Source organism: Podarcis gaigeae, assembly GCF_964106915.1.
Source record: "Podarcis gaigeae genome assembly, chromosome: 4".
Classification (NCBI taxonomy): Eukaryota; Metazoa; Chordata; class Lepidosauria; order Squamata; family Lacertidae; genus Podarcis; species Podarcis gaigeae.
The window spans coordinates 104,855,025-104,880,622 of NC_139677.1; the positions used below are offsets into that span (position 1 = coordinate 104,855,025).

The 25,598-nt window shown below is 44.9% G+C and overlaps 2 protein-coding genes across 2 annotated transcripts in view; one reads left to right on the forward strand and one right to left on the reverse strand.

Annotated features, from left to right (window-relative positions):
* LOC310843318 (uncharacterized protein) overlaps positions 1 to 25,598 on the forward strand; it is a 133,641-nt gene that overhangs the window by 88,961 nt on the left and 19,082 nt on the right. The window lies entirely within an intron of this gene.
* Positions 183 to 25,249, reverse strand: LOC310843333 (uncharacterized protein). Its single transcript, XM_083736525.1, has 2 exons — positions 25,150 to 25,249; positions 183 to 3,628 (listed from the first exon to the last, which is right to left on the reverse strand). Exons 1-2 carry the CDS (start codon positions 25,181 to 25,183, stop codon positions 1,371 to 1,373), a joined length of 2,292 nt encoding a protein of 763 aa, XP_083592651.1. The 5' UTR covers positions 25,184 to 25,249; the 3' UTR covers positions 183 to 1,370.

Consider the following 25,598-nt stretch of genomic DNA (forward strand, 5'->3'; position numbering starts at 1 on the left):
CAGCAGGCCCCTGATCAACAAAGTTTGTAACTCCATCCAAAAAAAGAAAAGAAGAGGTTTCTCTGGCTTGTCTTGTTTTTGAGAAAGCCATGCTTTCATCCTGTATGCTTATAATGTAAAATCTTCAGATGAAGGGCAAATAAATTTTAAAAAAGAATAAAGGAGGATATAGGCAAGCTGGAACATGTGCAAAGGAAGGAGATTTATGTATTTATTTAATCTGTAAACCACCCGACCCAGTGGTGCCAACTTGAATAAAATATTGGTGGGGGGCCAGGTAAGTCCCACCTTGCACTATCAATCACAGGATGCATGCACACCATTTGAATGGCAATGTCTATAATGGCAGTGACTTTTTAAAAAAGTAATATTTTGTGCCCATAGTTCAATTTCTCAGCAGCTGCCCTTGCCCCAGAGAACACTTCTAGCATTCCATCTCCTCTACCTGTGGCAGTGTTCAGCAGTGGGGAAAGTGACCTCTTCACACCGGATGTCCATTTGTTATGGCCCTTTCCAGGTTTTTCCTGCCCCTTGTGTTTGTCTTTCATTTGTTCTCCTGTGTGTGTTGCCAGTAGAAGCCACAATTCTGTGGGTACTCTAGGTGGTGCAGAAAGCACCTAGAAGCTCCCTAGAGGTTGAAGTGCCGATCAGACTTCAGTTTTGTGCTCTATAAATTCCAATTAGGAGTACTGGGGGTGGTTCAGATTCTGGGGCAGTGCTTTTGGCCAGCAGAGGGTGTCAAAAGGCCAGTCTACTTTCCCTTTAAAGCAAACTTGGGTCTCCAGCTGTTTTTGGACAACAACTCCCATCATCTCTAGTTAGCAGGACCAATGGGGAGAGACGATGGGAACTGTAGTCCGGGAGCTGCTGGGGACCCAAGTTTGGGAAAGCCTGCTTCAAAGCAACTTTTCCATTTTGCCCGCAAAGATGGGACCTGTCCATGTTTGTATTTTCTTGTATTTTGTTTTTCTCATGACGTTTGTGCGGTTTAAAAAAAATTCTTAAAAGGACAAATTGACAGTGAAATTGTATGTCAAGTAGCAGAAGAATAAAATGTTGCATTTGAAAAAAAACACACAAAGAAAACCTGGGGGGTGGCCTCCTCAAATATTTTATGGGGGGGCAAAGACCCCTAGGAATTTAAGAGTGGCTGTATTCATACACCCACACGTCTCAGAATGCTTAGAACATAAAAACACAAAACATCACATGTTAAAATAGCATTAGATGTCAATAAGAAAAAGGCCTGGTTAAAAAGGTGCGGATTTGCCTGGCTCCTAAAGCTATATAATGTTTTTTCTGACCTTTGTATGGATTCTTTGGTGGGAAGTGAGTTTAGAGCTAACAGTGAAGCTTTTTCCACATTCCACTCACTGATAGGGTTTCTCCCCTGTATGAATTGTTTGATGGAAAGTGAGATCGGAGCTCTGACTGAAGCTCTTTCCACATTCCACACATTGATAGGGTTTCTCCCCTGTATGAATTCTGTGATGGGAAGTGAGATGGGAGCTATGAGTGAAGCTCTTTCCACATTCCACACACTGAGAGGGCTTCTCCCCTGTATGAATTCTGTGATGGGAAGTGAGACTGCGGCTGTGAGTGAAGCTCTTTCCACATTCCACACACTGATAGGGTTTCTCCCCTGTATGAATTCTTTGATGGGAAGTGAGAGAGGAGCTATGAGTGAAGCTCTTTCCACATTCCATGCACTGATAGGGTTTCTCCCCTGTATGAATTCTTTGATGGGAAGTGAGACTGTGGCTGTGAGTGAAGCTCTTTCCACATTCCACACACTGATAGGGTTTTTCCCCTGTGTGAATTCTTTGATGGGAAGTGAGATTGGAGCTATCAGTGAAGCTCTTTCCACATTCCACACACTGATATGGTTTCTCCCTTGTATGAATTCTTTGATGCTTAGTGAGATCGTTGCTCTGACTGAAGCTCTTTCCACATTCCACACACTGATAGGGTTTCTTCCCTGTATGAATTCTTTGATGGGAAGTGAGAGAGGAGCTATGAGTGAAGCTCTTTCCACATTCCACACACTGATAGGGTTTTTCCCCTGTATGAATTCTTTGATGGGAAGTGAGATTGGAGCTATCAGTGAAGCTCTTTCCACATTCCACACACTGATATGGCTTCTCCCCTGTATGAATTCTGTGATGGGAAGTGAGAGAGGAGCTATCAGTGAAGCTCTTTCCACATTCCACACACTGATAGGGTTTCTCCCCTGTATGAATTCTGTGATGGGAAGTGAGAGAGGAGCTCATACTGAATCTCTTTCCACATTCCACACACTGATAGGGCTTCTCCCCTGTATGAATTCTTTGATGGGAAGTGAGACTGCGGCTGTGAGTGAATCTCTTTCCACATTCCATGCAGTGATAGGGTTTCTCCCCTGTATGAATTCTTTGATGGGAAGTGAGACTGTGGCTGTGAGTGAAGCTCTTTCCACATTCCACACACTGATAGGGGTTCTCCCCTGTATGAATTCTTTGATGGGAAGTGAGACTGTGGCTGTGAGTGAAGCTCTTTCCGCATTCCACACACTGATATGGTTTCTCCCTTGTATGAATTCTTTGATGCTTAGTGAGATTGGAGCTATCAGTGAAGCTCTTTCCACATTCCACACACTGATAGGGTTTCTCCCCTGTATGAATTCTGTGATGGGAAGTGAGAGAGAAGCTATGAGTGAAGCTCTTTCCACATTCCACACACTGATAGGGTTTCTCCCCTGTATGAATTCTTTGATGGGAAGTGAGAGAGGAGCTATGAGTGAAGCTCTTTCCACATTCCATGCACTGATAGGGTTTCTCCCCTGTATGAATTCTTTGATGGGAAGTGAGACTGTGGCTGTGAGTGAAGCTCTTTCCACATTCCACACACTGATAGGGTTTTCCCCCTGTGTGAATTCTTTGATGGGAAGTGAGATTGGAGCTATCAGTGAAGCTCTTTCCACATTCCACACACTGATATGGTTTCTCCCTTGTATGAATTCTTTGATGCTTAGTGAGATCGTTGCTCTGACTGAAGCTCTTTCCACATTCCACACACTGATAGGGTTTCTTCCCTGTATGAATTCTTTGATGGGAAGTGAGAGAGGAGCTATGAGTGAAGCTCTTTCCACATTCCATGCAGTGATAGGGTTTCTCCCCTGTATGAATTCTTTGATGGGAAGTGAGACTGTGGCTGTGAGTGAAGCTCTTTCCACATTCCACACACTGATAGGGTTTTTCCCCTGTGTGAATTCTTTGATGGGAAGTGAGATTGGAGCTATCAGTGAAGCTCTTTCCACATTCCACACACTGATATGGTTTCTCCCTTGTATGAATTCTTTGATGCTTAGTGAGATCGTTGCTCTGACTGAAGCTCTTTCCACATTCCACACACTGATAGGGTTTCTTCCCTGTATGAATTCTTTGATGGGAAGTGAGATTGGAGCTCTGATTGAAGCTCTTTCCACATTCTATGCACTGATAGACTTTCTTTCCAATGAGATTTTGTTGATGGGAAGTGGAATTGGAGCTCTGACTACAGCTTTCTCCACACTCCAAATTTTTGCGTGGCTTCTCCTCTCTGGGGATTTTGTCGTGGTCACATTTGCTCTCGATTTCCAATTCATCACAATCTGCAATGGAGACAAAAAGGGATTAGAGCCTCAGGAACAAATGGAGAAGAACTGAAGGGAGTTGGGTGTGTGTTCATTACCTGTATTGTTTGTCATTAACCAACATATTTATTTTGAGATTCTGATGTGTTGTTTAATGTTGCTTTGTTTGATATACAGTAGTGGTCAAAATTGTGGAAGACTTTTGGAAAAAAGTGTATTTCAGAGGTTTGCTGGCTCATAACACCACTTCATTTGGAGTAATGTCATAAAATTATATATCAGTGGAAAGATAATTCGATCAAGAATGCAATCGAGATTGCAATCCAACAAAGTTTCTTCAATTACCCCTTTTCTATCAAAATTATATCCAAATAACCAGAAAAAGAAAGCACAACTTGCTTAGGTTGACTTTTGTCAGTGTGTTATGTGATTGCTATCAAGTTGGTTGGTTTGGTGTGTTCTTTCATTTAGTGAGGGTGTAAAACATAATAAAATTATAGAAATGGCACAAAGAGTTGAGTGGTCCCCAGAAAGTAAGATTGTACTATTAAGTGAAGAAGGCTACAGTTATGGAGAAATTAGAAGAGAGATTGGGGAAAACTTAACCAAAGTTGGCCTTTCTATATTTTTGAAGAGGTATAAGGAGACTCAGTCACTACAAAATCAGACTTGTTAAGGCAGGGAATGTGTACAAAGGCAAGTGACGATGGATGAGTGGAGAGAATGTGCCTGTTGGGATTCGCAGGATACTGGATAAGTCTGCAGGCTTCAACAGGATGATGCAATACTCTGCTGGGTCAGAGTGACTCAGCAGGAGTGTGATTGGCTATCACCTGTTTTAAAAGGAAAGCCTGTTTAACAGTGGGTGTGGTGGTTGTGCTGTATGGTGGTTGTGCTGTAGTGTGGTGGTGGAAAGTATTCGTTTGTAAGTACTCTGTATGGACTGTTTCTTTTGTAAATGCCTGTTTATAACTCACATTAAAAAGACTGCACTGGAAAAACCTGGAACTCTTAGCGTCTCTGCTGAAAGCGCCGCGTGGAAAACGCGACAGGGTTATGGGCCCAGCACGCTTCCGCTGCGCAAGAGTACAGGTGGCAGTTATCTAGCCGTGGGTGCTGGAGGTGAGCTGCAGGGATGGAGCAGTCCAGAACTGGCATGTTGAAGGAGAAGCTGACGGCCACAAACTATAGCATCTGGTCGGTCCGAATGCAACACTTCCTCAAGCGTGAGGGCCTATGGAAGGTGGTGGAAACTCCACCGCAGCCCCCTGAGGAGGAGGAGGATGACGATGAAAAGCTGGCACTTGCAGAGGCCCAGCTTGAAAAGGATGAGAAAGCTTTGGCTACAATCATCCTTGGAGTGGACGACAGCCAGCTAGTCTACGTAGCTGATAAGGTGACGGCAAGTGAGGCGTGGAATGCGCTCAAGGCTGTCCATGTGCGAGAGACAGCTGGCTCACTGATTACACTGACCAGGAGACTGTACCAGTGTCGGAAGAAACCGGGGGACTCCCTGGTAAACCACCTAAAGTTCCTAACAGGCTGTTTCCAGGAGCTAGCCTTAAGAGGGAGGCCTGTGGGGGAAGAGGACAAAGTCTTTATAGTCCTGAGTTCCCTTGATGACAGCTATGATATGCTGGTCAATTCCCTCGAGTCTGTAGAGACTGATAAGCTGACTCTGGAATACGTTACCGGACAGTTGTATGCAGAGGAGGACAAGCGTGCAGAGCGAAAGATGACCTCAGCCCAGCTGTTGGAGCATCCCAGAGGAAACAACAGCCGGGAAGAGCAGCGGTGTCGGGAGCCGGAGAAACAGCCAGGAGGAGCTGCTGCAGACCAGCCGGTGGTCAACAGAGTAAAAAGGTGTTTTTGCTGCAAGTCCAGTGGACATCTGCTTCGGGACTGCCCGAGAAAACAACTAAAACAGCAGAAGCACAGGAGGCAGCAGAGGGAGTCTACCGCTTGGGTGTCTGCAGATGGTCAAGAAAATGAAGAACTGTGGGTTCTGGACAGTGGAGCTTCTCAAACCTTTTGTAAAAGAAAAGGACTGCTAACTGATGCTAGGGCTTCAAACAAAAATCATGTAAGTCTTGCTACGGGCCAGAAAGCTAATGTGGTTTGTGAGGGGGAGGTTGTGTTCCCACAGCTGGGACACACATTCAGGAATGTGTTGTGTGTGCCTAGTTTGCAAAACAATCTCCTAAGCATTCCTGACTTGGCAAAAGCAGGCTTTGAAGTAAACTTTGTGGGAGATAAGTGCCAGATAAAGCAAAATGGGGCAGTGTTGGCAAATGCTAACCTTAGAGCTAATATGTATGTACTGCAGTGTGAGTCTAAGGTTGCTAATGTGCAAAATGTCCCGACCCATAATATGTGTATTCATCTCCTGCACAGGCGTCTGGCTCATGCTAGCTATAAGGTGCTAAACAAAACATTGGAGTTGTGTGGGGGGATGAAAAACATAAAAAGTTGTGATAATTACTTAGACTGTAATATCTGCAAGGAGGTTAAAAGCAGGGCTTGCCCAGTAGCAAGAGCAAGCCAGAGAGAAACCAAAAAACCACTGGAATTGATCCATGCTGATGTAACTGGTCCTTTTCCACCAAGTGTCTCCCATAACAAGTACTGTTTGATCCTAGTGGATGACTATTCTAGATTTGGCTGGGTCTATCCGTTAAAGCAAAAGTCTGACGTTGCCCAAACTTTGAAGTTCTGGGTAAGAAGGGTAGAAAGGCAACTTGGCGAAAAGGTGTGCTCTATTCAGTCAGACAGGGGAGGAGAGTTTATGGCAAGCTCCCTAAGAAACTGGTTGCGTTCCCAAGGGATTAAACATAGGCTTACCAATGTGGCAATGCCTCAGGAGAACGGGGTAGCAGAGCGTAGGGGAGGTGTCTTGCAGACACAAATGAAAGCATTATTAGCAGATGCAAATCTTCCAATTAAGTACTGGGCTGAGAGTATTAAGACCGCAAATTATATTGGGAATCGCTTATGGTCAAGGGTACTAGATGACATACCCTATAAAATTCTCTATAACAAAAGTCCCAGTTTGCAACATTTGAGAATCTTTGGGACAAAGGCGTGGGTTGACATACCTGTAAAGAACCGAAGAAAAGGTGGAAAAAGGGCACAGCAGTTGCTATTCCTTGGGTATGAAAGTGGTACGAAAGCCTACAGGTTTGAAGATGATAAAAATCTTTTGAGTTATAGTCGATCAGCCAGCTTTAATGAGCAAAGAAATTGGCCCAAGATACATGCAAACCTGCTGCCAGAAAAAGTTTTACTGCCGAGCGTACCTGATAAGGCAGTTGAAACAAAGCTAAGAATTGGCAGCTCTCCCAGAGAAACTGAAAAGGAGGAGGTAAAGGTTGAGCATTTTTCTCCAGCTGCTAGCATGGAGCAGGGGAGAGAAGAAAGTGCAACAGGGACAGGAGGAGGTAGATCTCCAGAGTCAATCCACCCCAAAAGCAGTCCTGAAGGTAGCCCAGGGGGTGAGATTAATGAACCAAGGAGGTCTGCAAGAAGTAATAAAGGTCAACCTCCAGACCGTTATGGGTTCCCAGCCACCATAAACCAGGTTTGTGTAACTGAGCCAGAAAACTTTGAAGAAGTGCAAGAGTTACCTACTTTAGAGAAAGAGGCGTGGTTAAAGGCAATGCAGGCAGAGTATAACTCTCTGCTAAACAACAATGTGTTTGTCCCTACAGAATTGCCTGAAGGTAAAAAGCCCATAAGCTGTAAGTGGGTTTTTAAAGTGAAAAAGCTGGCTGATGGTAGTTATCAGAGGAAAGCCAGATTGGTTGCAAGGGGCTTTACACAAAGGAAAATGATACATTATGATGAAGTGTTTGCCCCAACAGCAAAGGCTGAAACAGTAAAATCAGTTTTGGCAATGGCAAGTCTGAGAGGGTTACAAGTTAATCATTTTGATGTTGCCTCAGCATATTTAAATGCTCCTATTGACGCCGAGGTGTATTTACAGCAAATACCAGGTTATGAGCTTGAAAAAGACAGCATGGTGTTAAAGCTGCAAAGGGCACTATATGGTTTACACCAAAGTGCACGTCTATGGCATGAATGCATAGACACAACTTTGAAAAAGATGGGATTCAAACAAAGCCTGGCTGATTCCTGTTTATATTCAGCAATGGTGCAAGGAAGTGTTTGTTATTTACTTTTGTATGTTGACGATATCTGTCTGATAACAACTGCACAAAAGCAAGTGTCTTGGTTTATAAACAGCCTAGGTAACAAATACAAACTGAAGTATTTGGGAGAGATTCAGAATTACTTAGGAGTAGAGGTTCAGAGAAATGAAGAGGGCATCTACTCTCTGAGTCAGAAGGAAAAAATTGAAAAGTTACTGAAGACATATGGAATGGAGAGGGCAAATGAGGCTGACACTCCCATAACTACCCAGTTCAAAAATGAACCAGAAGGACAAAAATGTGAGAATGCAACAGCATTTCATTCTCTGTTGGGTTCTCTGTTATATTTAAGTTGTTGGACAAGACCCGACATAACATTGGCAGTGCACATGTTAAGCCAAAGAAGTGCAGACCCGGCTCAGAGAGATTGGGTAGCACTTAAAAGAATCCTAAGGTATCTGAAAGGCACAAAAGATTACAAACTGGTGCTGGATACAGGATATGATCAGCAAGTGTATGCATACGCTGATGCCAGCTGGGGGGACAGAGAAAATGGAAAGTCTACCACTGGCTATGCCATATATATTGGAAATGCCCTGGTTCAGTGGAAATCCCAGAAACAAACATTTGTTGCCACAAGTACTTGTGAAGCAGAGTACTCAGCCATAAGTGAATGTGTATCACAAATAGAATGGTTTGCTTGTCTAACAAAAGAACTTGGAATACCTTCTGAAATGCCAATCACTGTGCTAAGTGACAACATGGCTGCACAACAGCTTGCTAACCAACAGAACTTTAAAAGCAAGAGTAAACATATTGCTATAAGATACGGAAATGTGAAAAATGCTTTGGAAAGAAATGTGTTAAAGGTACAGCACTGTAACACGAAATGTAATGTGGCAGATTTGTATACAACATGTTTGGATGCTCCTAAATTTTGAGACTTAAGAGAATTATTAGGTCTCAAGCCTTTGACTTAAGGAGGAGTGTTGGGATTCGCAGGATACTGGATAAGTCTGCAGGCTTCAACAGGATGATGCAATACTCTGCTGGGTCAGAGTGACTCAGCAGGAGTGTGATTGGCTATCACCTGTTTTAAAAGGAAAGCCTGTTTAACAGTGGGTGTGGTGGTTGTGCTGTATGGTGGTTGTGCTGTATGGTGGTTGTGCTGTAGTGTGGTGGTGGAGAGTATTCGTTTGTAAGTACTCTGTATGGACTGTTTCTTTTGTAAATGCCTGTTTATAACTCACATTAAAAAGACTGCACTGGAAAAACCTGGAACTCTTAGCGTCTCTGCTGAAAGCGCCGCGTGGAAAACGCGACAGTGCCTACATGACAGAAGAAAATCATCTGGGTGTATACAAGATGCCATGGCGCAATGTAATGGGAAGTTGAGTGCAAGGACTGGTCTAAATGTTAGAATTGTAAGGAAAAAGCCTTTGTTATCTCTCAAGCAAAGGTTGAAAAGATTAAACCCATGTTAACTGGACAGCGGAACAATGGGACACTACCTTACTTGACAGGTTGTCTCAAGATATGGCAAAGAGAAATTTCCAAATTCCTGTGGGAAGGGAATAAACCTAGGATTAAACACCTGATCTTAATAGACATAAAAGAGAGAGGAGGCTTTTCCCTACCTGACCTAAAACTTTACTACGAGGCAGCCTGTTTCACCTGGCTAAAAGGATTGGTGCACGTTGCAGGATCCGGACCTCCTGGACCTGGAAGGTTTTGACAATCGTTGGGGATGGCACGCCTACCTGATATATGGAAAAGCGAAAATTCATAAAAATTTTACCAACCATATAATAAGAAAGTCACTCTTTGCTGTATGGGAAAAATATAAAGACCTGATGGAGACTTCCGGGTTAGCGCCATCGGTAATGGTGGAATTCCTCTGACCAGGAGGAATTTGCTCTGTGGGAACCGGGTCTGGCCACCACGGCGAAGGCGGGGACCCCTCAAAATCACAGGCGGGTGAAGCCTGTGAACGTGGGATTCGGTTGGCACCTTTTGCACCTCCCCTACTCGCAGGGAAACCCAATTTCGGGGCTCCGGAGCGAAGTTGGGTGAGCAGCGCGGTGCTGTGAATCTACTGCTTTTTCCACGGAGCGAAGCCGCACAGCCATTGCCGGAGAGCGCTGACTTTTTCCTGTGGACAACTGGATTCTAAAAGCAACTACCCGTGAGTAGAACAAATTGGAAACTTTTAAAGGAAAAAAAGACTCAATTTGGTACTGTAGCGGGGAGGCATAAACAGGAAGTCCGCCTTCCGCTTTTGTAAATAGATCAAAGCAAAGAGGCTGCAAGCTAAAGTCTTGGAAAGCCGATCGGAAAGGACTAATTTTTCAACACCAAAAAATAGTAACCCCCCCCCCCCCTTGGAAGCAGGAGAAGAGTTTTGGACTATATATACCTGCAAGAGAGAGGGAAGGAAGCTAAAATTCCACCACTCAGAACCTGGGAACGGGCTGCCAATAGGACAATAAGACTGCCGTACTTTGAAATGCGCACTGACTGTGAATAGATCATCCGCTGACAGCTAGCTCAGTAAGAGAGATACATTGTTTTTAGCTGTCCCCTTCTGATCCTAAAAAGGAAGAAAAGTAACTGAAAATTGAAACTAACTTTCCTGCTTGAGCTGTGTTTTAAAAGGCGTTATTTTGGATTAATACAAGTACGGATTGTAACTGTTTCCCCCTAGAGGAAGTTTCTGAAACTGTTACAAGAGTTGGATCAGGGGAATTTTCCACTTGTAAGATAAAACTGTGTGATTGTGGGACTGACCTTGGACTTTTTAAGTGTTATGGCAGATGGGAAAGAAAAAGTAGATTCGTCACTCCCAGACAAAACAACAAGATCTGGGAAGTCTTGGCAGCGAAGAGCGTCAGCATCTGGTCCTTCTGCCTCACCTGCAGCTGTACCAACACAATCCAAACCAAGAGGAATGTCATCAGAAGAAGCTCTAGCGATTGCATTAGGTAAGATAAATGAATCTTTAGAGCAGCTCAATAAGGAGGTAGATGCGACAAATGCAAAAGTGGATGCAACAAATGCGAAGGTGGATGCTGCAAATACTATAATCGATTTAAATACAGAAAGTATATATAATTTGGGACAAAAGGTGAATACCAACATAGAAACCATTCAGAAATTGATACAGGAATCTATTTTGATCTGACAGACCGCAGAGGAAGCCAGGGGAAAAGTTGCTGCCGTGGAAGTCAAGGTAACACAATTGGAAACAAAGAGAGTCCCAGATCTACAGAGGCAACTTGAGGACCACAAGTCGATGCTTTCTATGATTGAGCTTAAGGAAAAACAGACAAATTTGAGGATCAGAGCTGTACCTGAATTGGAGAAGGATACAGTAGTGCCCCGCAAGACGAATGCCTCACAAGACGAAAAACCCGCTAGACGAAAGGGTTTTCCGTTTTGGAGGCGCTTCGCAAGACAAATTTCCCTATGGGCTTGCTTCGCAAGACGAAAACGTCTTGCGATTTTTTTCGCTTCCCCCCTTTTTCTAATAGCCTCTAATAGCTGCTAATAGCCTCTTAGCCGCTTTGCCGCTAAAAGCCGCTAATAGCGCTAATCCGCTATGCCGCTAATGGGCTTGCTTCACAAGACAAAAAAACCGCTAGACGAAGAGAATCGCAGAACGGATTCTTTTCGTCTTGCGAGGCACCACTGTAGTTTGATAGACTTTCACACGCAGGAATTTGCAGAGTTTTGGGATTTGGATTTGGAACAAGAAGAATTTAAAATTGTGAGTGCCTTTAGACTTGGAAGAGGAAGGAAGAAGAATAGAGTAAGAGACTGTTTGATTACCCTCCAATCTAAAGAAGAGAGAGATAAAATTCTGGGTCGGCACTATCAGAAGACCTTGGTAATACAGCAGTCAAGAGTGGAAATATTCAAAGATATCCCGAAACATCTTTTGGACCTTAGGTCCAACTATGGAGATCTGGTTGTCCTGCTGAGAAGGAACAGAATCATCTTCAGGTGGGAATTTCCCCAAGGCCTATCCTTCAGTTTTAAAGGAAGGAAAATAAAAATAAGATCAGTTGAGGATAAAGAAAAGTTTTTGAGTAACTACGAAGAAGATCTGCAGAAGGAACTTGGAAAAGAGACAGGAGCATCGGACAGAAGATCACCAGATAGAGGACTAGAGCAAAAAGTATTGGACAGAAGATCACCGATAGTGGACATAGCAACACTATCCTTTGGACTGGACTGCCCAGTGAAAGTGATACCAACACCACCGACAGAACAAGAGCAAGCATTGGGCGCAGTTGGAGGAAAATCAAAGTAACTACATCATGGCACTGCAAGCATTAAGCTGGAATGTTAATGGACTGAACTCCCCGGAAAAAAGGCGAAGAGTCTTTCATTTATTAAAAAAATAACAATTGGACTTGATTTGTCTACAAGAAACACATGTGATAAGGCTACACAGGAAGGCATTGAGCAATAAAAGACTGGGACATGAATTTATTTCATCAGACAAAGTTAAAAAAAGAGGAGTAGTACTTTATGCAAAGGAGAGCCTATCACTGAAATTTTTATTTAAAGATGACCAAGGAAGATTTGTTGCAATTGAAATCCAATCACAAGGAGAGAAATTTTTGATAGTAGGCATTTATGCACCAAACGAGGGGAAATCGGAATTTTTAAAAAAGTTACATGAGACTTTGATGGACTATATGGATTACAATATGATTCTGATGGGGGATATGAATGGAGTGGTGTCTACAAATATGGACAAGGCACAGAGACAGGTAGTTACCAAGGATGGTAGACTACCAAAAACTTTTTTAGATATAACTGACAATATGGATTTAGTTGACATCTGGAGAATGAAGAACCCCTTGGGAAGAGAGGGAACTTTCTTCTCTGAGGCCAAAATGACATGGACAAGAATTGACCAAATTTGGGTGACTAGAGGGCTGGCTCCGAAGACTAGAAAGGTGGAAATTTGCCCTAAAACTTGCTCCGACCACAATGCTGTGAAGATGGAAATGAAACTAACACCAATTGGTTCCTTCAGATGGAGGATGAATGACACTGTTTGGGAACGAAGAAGTGACAAAGAAGGCCCAACTATTTTGAGATAAATATGAACACCACTGTTGAAAAAAGAGTAATTTGGGACGCAAGCAAAGCGGTTATGAGAGGATTTCTGATACAACAGAATGCGATTAAGAAGAAAGTTCAAAATGAGAAAAAAGACAAGATTTTTGAGAAAATAAAGGAAGGAGAGAAGAAACTGAGAGCGAAACCAAAGTCGCAGGAGATTCTGAAAGAGATAAAGTTATATCAAGTACAATATATGAAAATGATGAACCAGGAAATAGAATGGAAAATTAAACAGATGAGACAAAAGACATTTGAATCGGCAAATAAATGCGGAAAACTGCTGGCTTGGCAAATGAAAAAAAGACAAAAACTCAATACCATTACAAACTTGGAAGTGGAAGGAAAGAATATACAGAATCCAGTGGAGATCAGAAAGTGCTTCCAGAGGTACTTTAAACAATTATATACACAGGAGATGCAGAAAGAAATGGACATTGATCGATTTTTGAAAACAAATGGATTACAAAAAATCTCTCAAGAAAATAAGCTAATGTTGAATTACAAAATAAAGGAGCAGGAGGTAGAAGGGGCCATCCAGAACATGGAACTAGGCAAATCTCCAGGACCGGATGGTCTGACTTCAAGATATTATAGATCCCTGAAAGAATGGTTAGTACAACCCTTAAAGTAAGTCTGTAATGAAATATTGGAAGGGAAAAAGGCACCAGAGTCGTGGAAGGAAGCTTATATTACACTTATACCAAAAACAGAGTCTGAGAAGACACAGCTCAAGAACTACCGCCCCATATCTTTGCTTAATGTGGATTATAAAATTTTTGCAGATATATATTTTGCAGATAAAAGACTAAAAAAGGTACTAGTAGAAGAAATTCATAAAGATCAAGCGGGCTTTCTCCCGGGCAGACACTTGTCTGACAATACGAGGAACATAATTAACATCTTAGAAAAACTACAAGTGAATATTAACACCAAAGCAGTTTTGATATTTGTGGATGCGGAGAAAGCCTTTGACAATATTTCTTGGAGTTTTATGAAGAAGAATTTACAGGGGATGGGGGTTGGTCAAGGTTTTGAAAACGGCATAGGTGCAATTTACTCAGAACAAAAGGCTAAATTAATTGTGAATAATGTAGTGACGGAAGAATTTAAGATAGAGAAAGGAACACGACAAGGCTGCCCAATCTCTCCATTGCTTTTTATATCGGTCCTGGAGGTTCTCTTAAACATGATTAGAAGGGACCAATTGGTTAAAGGTATACAAGTCGGAGCTAAACAGTACAAATTGAAAGCATTTGCCGATGATTTGGTATTGACATTACAGGAGCCAGAATCTAGTACTAAAAGAGTACTGGAACTGATTCAAGAATTTGGTCAGGTAGCGGGTTTTAAGTTGAATAAGATGAAAACTAAGGTTTTAGAGAAAAACCTAACAGTGACTGAGAGAGAGAGGTTTCAGAAGGAGACAGGATTAACACTGGTTAAGAAAGTGAAATATCTAGGGGTTAATATGACTGCCAAGAATGTGAATTTATTTAAGGATAATTATGAAAAATGTTGGATGGAAGTGAAAAAGGATTTAGAAATATGGTCAAATCTGAAGCTATCATTGCTAGGCCGAATTGCTGTGATAAAAATGAATGTATTGCCAAGGATGCTGTTTTTGTTTCAAACATTGCAAATTTTGGATAAAATGGATTGTTTCAAGAAGTGGCAGAGAGATATCTCTAGATTTGTCTGGCAGGGCAAGAAGCCTCAAATAAAATTTAAGATATTAACTGATGCTAAAGAAAGAGGTGGATTTGCCCTGCCAGACTTAAAACTTTATTATGAATCAGCCGCTTTTTGCTGGCTGAGAGAATGGCTGCTTCTTGAAAACACTGACGTGCTGGACCTAGAAGGTTTTAACAATCTATTTGGGTGGCATGCATATTTGTGGTATGATAAGGTCAAAGCAAATAAAGCATTTAAAAACCATATTGTCAGAAAAGCACTGTTTAACGTCTGGATAAGATATAAGGACTTGCTTGAAAATAAAACCCCAAGGTGGTTGTCACCAATGGAAGCAAAGGCTCAGAAAAAGCTCAATATGGAGGCCAAATGGCTGAAATATTGGGAAATTTTGGAACAAGAAGGAGACAGATTAAAACTGCAGAGTGCGAGATTAAAACTAAAAAATAGAGTGCGAGACTGGCTCCATTATTACCAAATAATGGAGGCATATAATTTGGACAAAAAAATTGGTTTCCAGGTGGAAAAATCAAAATTGGAAACAGAACTGTTAGATACCAAAATTAAGAACTTGTCAAGAATGTATAACTTGCTGTTGAAATGGAACACTCAGGATGAAACGGTGAAATCTGCTATGATTAAATGGGCACAAGATGTTGGACATAATATTATGATGGCTGACTGGGAACAGTTATGGACCACAGGTATGAAGTTCACGGCATGTAATGCCTTAAGAGAAAATATAATGAAAATGATCTACAGGTGGTACATGACACCAGTCAAGCTCGCAAAAAATTATCATTTGTCCGATAATAAATGTTGGAAATGCAAAGAGACTGAAGGTACATTCTTTCACCTTTGGTGGACATGCCCAAGAATTAAGGCTTTCTGGGAGATGTTCTATAATGAAATGAAAAAGGTATTTAAAAGCGTGGAAGATGCACACCCCCTTCTCCCCTTTCACAGGGGAAAGAAGATTAGTCAGAAAGTCCTTTTACATCTTGTTTATTTCTGACTTTACAGCACAGCTCTACAAAAAAAACATGTCCGATCAGTTCAAACTTCTCCAAGCAAATGACTCAGACTTCCTTTACAAATGCAACAGGAAGGTCTCATATTACACACGTGTCAGGGAACTGACATCAGAGAGAGAGGTGGAGGCAAGGCTCCCAAGCGATGCAGGAGAGGGGACCAGCAGAGGGGAAAGATTTCAGCGCAACACCAGCAGAGAAGGGAGGGAGATGGAGGATTCGGAGAGGGGTCTCCAAGACTCTTCACCTGAAACTAGTGGAGAGAGCGCAGGCACACCTCTGCCCAGTCCTTCCTTGCGCAGAAGGGTTCCGCGCAGGGAGAGTAGGCGGAGACTGGGCGTCAAACAGCTTCTATGCTGGAAGAGGTTCAAGAAACGCCCACTGACGGATTCTGCAAGCGACTGACCGGTCACGGAGTGGAGGGCTGTCAGCCAAGGCATGGTTAGCCAGGCAATCTAGCCGAAAGTAACGGCAACTTACGCACAAGTAACCCCTTATAACCATTATAGCAATCCGTCAGTCTCTGACGTTACTTGTGCACAGGCAGGAGACCATAAGTCAGACTGGAAGTGCTGGCGGCGACACGGAGCAAGCTGCAGGTGTGCAGAATCTGGTGGACAGGAACCGAGATTTGGAACAGCGTGTGGCTCTGCTGACGGTGCGGCTGGATGAAAGGCGAGCTCAGGATGCGCAGGTCAGACCCACCCCCGTGGCAAGGAAGGTGCCAGGACTGGTACACAAGTTTGGGGGGAAGCCCCAGGACTATAACGCGTTCCAAACCGAAATAGAGTACGCTTTGGAACTGCAGCACGATGACTTTGCTGATGACACAGAGAGGGTGGCATATATCATGGGGCATCTGCAGGATGGGGCGCGTGAATGGGTCAGGCCCCTAATGGCTACGCAGAATGCTGCCTTGAAGGACCTTCGGAAGTTCTTTTAGGCTTTGGACACGATGTATTCCAGCCAAGTGGAACAGAGTGTGACCAGACGGGAACTGATGGGGTGCAAGCAGGGGAATCTATCAGTTAGAAGAAGAAGAAGAGTTTGGATTTGATATCCCGCCTTTCACTCCCCTTCAGGAGTCTCAAAGCGGCTAACAATCTCCTTTCCCTTCCTCCCCCACAACAAACACTCTGTGAGGTGAGTGGGGCTGAGAGACTTCAAAGAAGTGTGACTGGCCCAAGGTCACCCAGCAGCTGCATGTGGAGGAGCGGAGACACGAACCCGGTTCACCAGATTACATGACTACCGCTCTTAACCACTACACCACACTGGCTCTCCGCTTTGCGATGTTAATACACCGGCTGGAGTGGAACTTAGATTCTCCCCCTATACAAATGCTGTTTGAGGAGGGGTTGTCCCCAGCCGTGAAGGACGAGCTCTCTCGCATGCCCCGCCCGCAATCGATGGACGATTTGACCAAAGCTGTGCTTGCGATAGGAGTAAGACAGGAAGCGCGCACTTTGGAGAAGCGGGAGAGGAGAGGAGAGCGTTGCCTTGACTACCGCATTCCTGAGATGCCAAGGCAGCCTTCCTAGTCCATTGAGCCAATGGAAATCGATGGAGCGCGCGTGTGCGTGAGGTTTCAAACGCCAGCGGAGGGCACAAGAGGGAGGGAAAGGACTGCAAAAGCACCAAGTGTTTCCTCTGCCAACGGCCAGGACATTTTGCCAAGGCCTGTCCACAAAGAAAGGCTTGGCAAGGGATGATGGGAGCCGCTGGTGGTGAGGAGGAGGGGGAAGAGGAGAAGGTGCAGGGAAACGCCAACGCTTGGCTGCCAATCAGCAGGCACAGCAGCCAGGCCGGCAACTAACTGAAGTGCCCCAACCAGACCCCCCCAAGGCGTCAATAGCCATAGAGGTGGTGCTAGAACTCCCAAATGGACACCCAGTCAAGGTGAAGGGACTGCTGGATTCAGGCAGCTCCTGCAATTTCTTCAGCAAGGACTTTGCTCTAGAGCACCAACTCCACCTACTGCCCCTGGATTTCCCCCTCCAAGTCACAACGATAGATGGCAGGGAACTGCAGGGAGGGGAGGTGACGCATCAAACCCCACCAATGAGAATGAAGGTTTCCAGGCACACGGAAACCATTGCCTTTCACGTGGCCACACTGGCGGGACCCCGAATAATATTAGGCATGAGCTGGCTAGCCCTACATGATCCAGTAGTGGCTTGGCATCAGAGGACGGTCACCTTCGGGTCAGCTCACTGTTTGGAACACTGTCTGGGGGGGGGGGAAGCCAAGGTTGAGGGTGGCCAGGGTGTCTGGAATGACGGTGGAGCCGAGAGGAGAGGTGCCGCCACAGTACGCTGACTTGCAGGAGGTCTTCAGTAAGAAGGAGGCGGACAGGCTACCACCACATAGGCCCTTTGACTGCCAAATCAACTTGCTCCCAGGGGCTCAGCTGCCGGTGGGTAAGCTGTATGCCATGTCTGACAGGGAGATGCAGGAGTTGCGAGACTTTATTGACAAGAACCTGAAAAGAGGTTTCATAAGAGAATCTAAGGCAGTGGGGGGCAGTCCGGTGTTCTTTGTGGACAAAAAGAACACTAATCAGCCCAGATTGATTGTGGATTATAGGGCGTTAAACCTTGTATCCGAACCTGTGACCTTCCCAATGCCCAGAATTGATGACATTTTAACACGGGTGAGGAAGGGGAAAATCTTCACCAAGCTGGACCTCAGGGGGAGTACAATTTGATTAGGATGAGGGAGGGGGACGAATGGAAAACCACCATGTTCACCCCCCTGGGGGCCCTTGAGTACTTAGTCATGCCATTTGGATTACAGTCAGGCTCCGCCTGTTTTCAAGCCTTCATGCACCACGTGTTGGGTTCCCTGCTGTACAAGAACTGCGTAGCATTTCTGGACGACGTCCTAATCTATTCAGACAATGAGAAACAGCATGTCAAGGACGTCAGGGAAGTGCTAAAGAGACTGCAGAAGCACCAGTTGTGGGTCAAGCTGGAGAAGTGCCAATTTCACGCCAGGGAAGTTGAATTTCTGGGGTACAAGTTGTTGGACAGGGGCCTAGCTATGGACCCCAGCAAGGTGCAGGCGGTGCTGGACTGGAAGACCCCCAAAACACAGAAGAAGAATGTGCAGAGGTTCCTCAGGTTCAGCAACTTCTACCGGAAGTTCATCAAAAACTTTGCCCACCTGACCGCACCCATTACGGATTGTCTCAGTAGCAAAAGGAAGTTCGTCTGGACAGAAAGTGCCCAACAATCCTTCGAAAGACTAAAGAAGGAGTTCGCTTCGGAGGAGCAACTTCTACACGTGGATCTGCAGAAGCCAATGAGGCTGGAGACCGACACATTGGATCGGGCCGTCGGAGCGGTGTTGTTGCAGCCGGGGGGGGAAGCAAAGCTTGAGACCGTGCGCTTTTTTTCCGCGGAAGCTGAGCAAGTCGGAACAAAACTACACGGTGTATGATCGCAAACTGCTTGCAATTTACGCAGCCTTTCAGCAATGGAGACATCTGCTAATAGGGGCCCAGCACAAGATCCAGGTGTGCACGGACCACAAGAACTTGGAATACTGGAGAACGGCTCGAGTTCTCAACCAGAGACAGATTCGATGGGCACAGGAGTTCTCCAAGTTCTTCTTCGAGATCCGGTATATGCCGGGAGAAGAGAACGTAAGGGCAGACGCGCTGTCCAGGAAGCCGGAGTACACGGAAGGAGAGGGACCGCCGGAAGTCAGACACATGTTCCCAGAGGAACGATGGGTGTGTGGGGGAGCGTTGGTTGGGAAACAAGAACTAACCGAGCTGATTCGCCACGACAAATTCGCTCAAAGAAGAATCAGGGAACTCAGGGAAGCAAGGGAAAACCAGGGAGGCTTTGGGGAAAGGGAAGGGCTGCTGTACTACAAGGGGGCGATGTACGTACCAGGGGAGACCTTGAGGGAAAGGGTGCTCAAACAGCTTCACGACAACCCAACGGCGGGGCATTTTGGTCAACACAAAACCATGTTGCTGGTTACCAGGCAGTTCTGGTGGCCAAGGGTGAAGGAAGATGTACGAGAGTATGTACGTGGGTGCGACCGCTGCCAATGGGCTAAAGGGGAGAGGGCTGCCCCCGCAGGGTTGCTGTAACCCTTACCCACACCGGGAAGACCCTGGGAGGTGGTATCTATCGATTTTATGACAGATTTGCCCAAGTCTAGAGGGAAGACAGCAGTCATGGTAGTAGTGGATCTGCTAACTAAAATGTGCCACTTCATAGCTTGCTCACATGCAGTAACGGCAGAGGAAACGGCCAAGTTGTTTGTTGATCACATCTTCAGGCTGCATAGGGCTCCTTCGAGGGTCATCTCGGATCGCGGGAAACAATTTACCTCGCAGTTCTGGAGGAGGCTCATGAACTTATTGCAGGTGGAGGTGGGATTCTCAACGGCAAGACACCCGGAAACCAACGGGCAAGCAGAGAGAGTGAACAGTATTTTGCAGCAATACCTACGCTGCTACGTCAACGAGAGACAGAACGATTGGGTAGAGAGACTGGCGCTGACTGAATTTGCGTACAATAACGCTGAGCATGTGTCCACAGGAATGAGCCCGTTTATGGCCAATTATGGGTGTCACCCCAGGGCCTTTCCCGGGAGGGGGGAGGAAGGGTGGAGCGTGCCTGCGGCAGAACAGTTTGTGGACGAAATGGAGGCCCTGCACCAGCAACTTAAGATGAACTTGGAAAGGGAGACTATAAGGGTGGGGGACCAGGTGTGGTTGTCCACCCAAGGGCTACCCTTTAAGGGAGGGTGCAAGAAGCTAAGGCCAAAACGGCTGGGACACTTTGAGGTAACGCAGCAAGTGAACCCTGTGGCATTCAGGCTCAAGTTGCCAGACAGCATGAAAATCCACCCGGTGTTTCATAGGTCCCTACTCTCACCATACAGAGGGGAACGGGAGTTCTGGGGGGGAGAGGGGGAAGGCATCAGACACCCGCAGGTAGAGGAGAGGGAACACCACAACCAAGCTATGGAAATCCTAGATTCACGGTGGCGGGGGAGGCAAGTGGAGTACCTGGTGACTTGGGAGGGAGAACCCGAGTCAGAAAACACGTGGGTTCCCGCGGGGGAGATAGATGATGGATATCTTGTGGAGGTGTTCCATGACAGGTATCCGGGTACACCCAAACCGATAGATTCTGGGAGGAGCAATTTGGGACCACAGACGAGGAAGAGGATTTTGTGGGTTTTCCCACTTCCGAAGAGGAAGGAGGAGAAACGTCAGAGGAGGCGGAATCGGACTGGGAAGCCCGTCCCACATGAAGAAATCGGAGCGGGTGGGAAGCGCGGTTTGAGTCCTCGGAGGACGATGGCAGCTGCTTCCAGGGATTTCCTGCATCGTCGGCTGAAGAGGGAGACGAAGTTATGTCACAGGGTTGGGCCGGGGTTGGAGGGGGTCCTGGGAGGGAGGTGGATGTCAGGGAACTGACATCGGAGAGAGAGGTGGAGACAAGGCTCCCGAGCGATGCAGGAGAGGGGACCAGCAGAGGGGAAAGAATTCAGCGCAACACCAGCAGAGAAGGGAGGGAGATGGAGGATTCGGAGAGGGGTCTCCAAGACTCTTCACCTGAAACTAGTGGAGAGAGCGCAGGCACACCTCTGCCCAGTCCTTCCTTGCGCAGAAGGGTTCCGCGCAGGGAGAGTAGGCAGAGACTGGGCGTCAAACAGCTTCTATGCTGGAAGAGGTTCAAGAAACGCCCACTGACGGATTCTGCAAGCGACTGACCGGTCACGGAGTGGAGGGCTGTCAGCCAAGGCATGGTTAGCCAGGCAATCTAGCCGAAAGTAACGGCAACTTACGCACAAGTAACCCCTTATAACCATTACAACACGGAACAAAGCTTTGTGTATCCCGTGAGCTGCCTGGAAGATTCTTTCCCAGGACTAGCCACATCATGTGATGTAAACAAGCTGGCAGTTTGCAGCTGCGTTGCACTCATATCGTAACAGCAAGAACCTGACAAACAAAAGGGGTTCTCAACAGAAATGTCCCGATTCGAATCTCATCTTGTAAATTCTAAAAGAAAATCTCTTTCCAAAACTTATCGACTCCTCCTTGACTGGACAGTCAAGGAGGAGGAGGTAACAGTGGCTATGGTGAGGTGGTCCCAGGATTTTGGCCCTTCAATAACCATGCCCCAATGGGAAAATTTATGGAAGATCAATTGGAAATTCACAAACTGTTACACGATTAGAGAGAACTTTCAAAAAATGCAACATCGATGGTATCTAACACCATGGAAACTTTCCAAAATGTATAAAAATGTGTCAAGTAATTGTTGGAGATGCGGAGACTCAGGAACATTCTACCATATGTGGTGGACATGTAGGAAAATACAGGTATTCTGGGAGAGTATACTTGCAGAACTGCAAAAAATGCTAAAGATCTCTTTCGATAAAAAACCAGAGGCCTACCTCCTGGGAATAACAGATTTGGATATTCCACAAAAGAGGAAGGGTATCTTTTTATATGTGATGGCGGCAGCAAGAGTTTTGATCGCAGTAAAATGGAAGAGTAATGAAATCCCTTCTATACAAGATTGGATCCAAAAGCTGACAGAATATGCCGAATTAGATGGTTTATCAGAAAAAATAAAGAATAAATCAAAACAGGAATTTGTTTCAAAATGGGAGGTTTTCAAAGAATATCTGAAAAATAAATATAGTAGTTTAAATTCTGTCGCAGCATTCGAGGAACTTCAGTAATAGTTGCAAGGTAGATATAAGAAATTAGATTTATTAAGAATAAGTTTAATTATGATAAAAGTGTGTATTGGCAATAAGTAATATGAATTTGAAATATGGAATAGACGGGAGGTTGGTTCTTTAGTGTTAAGACCAATAGATGTTTTATTGTTTGCTAAGAAAATTATGTGTCTATGGTTATTTTTGTAATTTGTGTGTAATTTGGTATTTGTGTTTTTTTCTTTTTTCTTGTTGTATAAATAAAAAACTTTATTTTTTTTTAAAAGGACACTACCTTCCTTGGTAGTGATGGCATGAAACACGCGAGTTTCTTTAATCGGAGAAGAGGAGAAGAATCAGAGAAGATTTACATCCTACTTGCATTGCACCGACCGTGAAACACCCAGACAGTGTGATGATCTGGGGTTGTATGGCAGCAAAAGGTGTGGGCAGAATTTGCGTCATTAATGGGAATATAAATGCGGGAAAATGCATAAACGAAATACGTGAGCCCAAACTGAAGTGTTCCGCAGGTGATCTTTTCCCAGATACCAAAGCATTTATATATTTTCAGCAGGATTCAGCTCTATGTCATGTTGCTGCTGTGTGCAAAAGGTACATTCAAGATAATGATATTTCACTACTGGAATGGCCTGGGAATAATAATAATAATAATAATAATAATAATAATACATTTTATTTATATCCCGCCCTCCCCAGCCGAAGCTGGGCTCAGGGCAGCTAACAACAATAAAACAGTACAACAGTACAACACAAAACTCTAAAATCATTCATTATAAAATTAATTCAAATCAAACCAATGGCAACCATTGGGCCAGAGCTCCGTGAAGATTGCCGAAGGAGGGAGTCAGGCTGTGCCCTGGCCAAAGGCCTGGTGGGAAAGCTCTGTCTTGCAGGCCATGCGGAAAGATGTCAAGTCCTGCAGGGCCCTAGTCTCTTGTGACAGAGTGTTCCACCAGATCGAAGCCACAGCAGAAAAAGCCCTGGCTCTAGTTGAAGGCAGCCTAACCTCTCTGTGGCCTGGGACCTTCAAGATGTTTTTATTTGAAGACCGTAAGTTTTTCTGTGGGACATACCAGGAGAGGCGGTCCCGTAGGTACGAGGGTCCTAGGCCGTATAGGGCTTTAAAGGTTAAAACCAGCACCTTAAACCTGATCCTGTACTCCACTGGGAGCCAGTGCAGCTGGTATAATACTGGGTGAATGTGATCTCGCAGCGAATACCCCGTAAGGAGTCTCGCTGCAGCATTCTGCACCTGCTGGAGTTTCTGGGTCAGTCTCAAGGGCAGCCCCACGTAGAGCGAGTTACAATAATCCAGTCTGGAGGTGACCGTCGCGTGGATCACAGTGGCTAGGTCAGGGCGAGAGAGGTAAGGAGCCAACTGCTTAGCTTGGCAAAGATGGGAAAATGCCGCCTTTGTTATAGCTGTAATCTGCGCCTCCATGGAAAGGGAGGTGTCGAAGATTACACCTAAACTCTTAACAGACGGTGCTGGCACTAATGGCGCCCCCGCAAGAGATGGGAGTTGCCCCCCCCCCAATGCCATATCGTCCCGTCCCAGCCACAGGACCTCTGTCTTTGAAGGATTTAGCTTCAACCGGCTCCCACGTAACCATCCAGCCACAGCTTCCAAACATCTGGTCAGTGTGTCTGGGGCCGAGTCAGGATGGCCACCCATCAACAGATAGAGTTGGGTGTCATCAGCATACTGATGGCAACCTGAATAGCCCACACTTTAACCCAATCAGAAATCTTTGGAGCCGACTAAAGAAACTTGTTATTCAGAAGCAACCCAGCAATAAAGCCCAATGAACAGAAACAATAATTCAGTCTTGGTTTCACATTATTACAGCTGCAAAACTAAAAACTTGGTTCACTTCATGGGAAGGCGTTGTAAGGCCGTAATTAAAGCTAAAGGTTACCAATGGTTACCAAAGGTTTCACATTTTTTCTTTATGACTGCTGTTCTAATAAATACTCCTTCATAAAAATTCATTGCATTATATTCTTCATTAAATTATCTTTCCATTGCTATAAAATTTTATAGTATTACTCCACACAAAAGTGGTGTTATGAGCCATCAAACCTCAGAAATACACCTTTCAAAATAGGTTTCCACAATTTCAGCCACTAGGAGAAGTTGTTCATTTTAAAGTTAAGGTTCTTTATATATGGGATCAGATTATTATTATTTATGTTTCATTTTTACATGTGTGTTGGAAGCCGCCCAGAGTGGCTGGGGGAATGCAGCCAGATGGGCAGGGTATAAATATAAATTATTATTATTACTACAGTGGTACCTTGATTTAAGAACAGTCCTCTTCCAGAAAAGATTAAGTTTGTAAACCGAGGTACCACTGTATCATCATCATCATCATCATCATCACCACCACTGCTACTTCTACCTGAAATTCAATGAGTCTAGCTCTTCTTCTCTGGGATGAATTTTGTTTGGCCCAGTCATGGCATCCCCTCCATCTCCAATGTCAGTCGTCTCTTTGGTCAACCCAAGACTGACAGGAGCAAAAACAAAAACAGAAAACCTGAAGCTACTTATCTTTCCTAACAATTCTGAAGCTGACATTAAAGATGGCATAGGCAGTTGAGACCAGCCCAATCGTGGTAGAAAAAGGAATAATCTGAGGAAGATTGTTCAAAGAGAAAAACTGTAAGTTACTCTTTATTGTGGGGGTGTTAGGTTCCCAGGTGTTATAGGGGGCTCTGTTGAGCTCTGTGAAAATATATGAGGTTGGTCCATAGAGGTATTTTTTGTATTTCCAGGCAGATATAACAATCCCACAGGGAGCCTTACCAAGAGAGGCCACGATCCCACAATTCTCCTCCATGACGTCCTTATGCAGAGCTCTCTGGTCAGGATCCAGCAACGCCCACTCCTCGTCCGTGAAACAAACGGCGACAAAGCACACTGGACCCTAAAGGAAAAAGGGAAATGTCCTCCTCTGAAACAGCAGAAATATGATCTGCTACACAATGCTCTGTTGCTTCCAGTTTGCCTGATGGAAGGATCCAATTACTCCTCTCCTCTTGAGCTGTTCTTGGAAGGTTCCCTCCCAGTGCCGTAAAGCCAAATTCAAGGGGTCCATGGGAGCATGGAGAGGGGGAGGATTGGGGGGCAGGCCCCATTTTTCATCCGATGGGCTGGTTAGGTGAATCCAGGCCACTATTTGTTCTTGTTTGTCAAATGCTTAGAAAACAATTTTAGCATTCAGTGATTAATTAAAATAAGCCTATTTTCGTCTC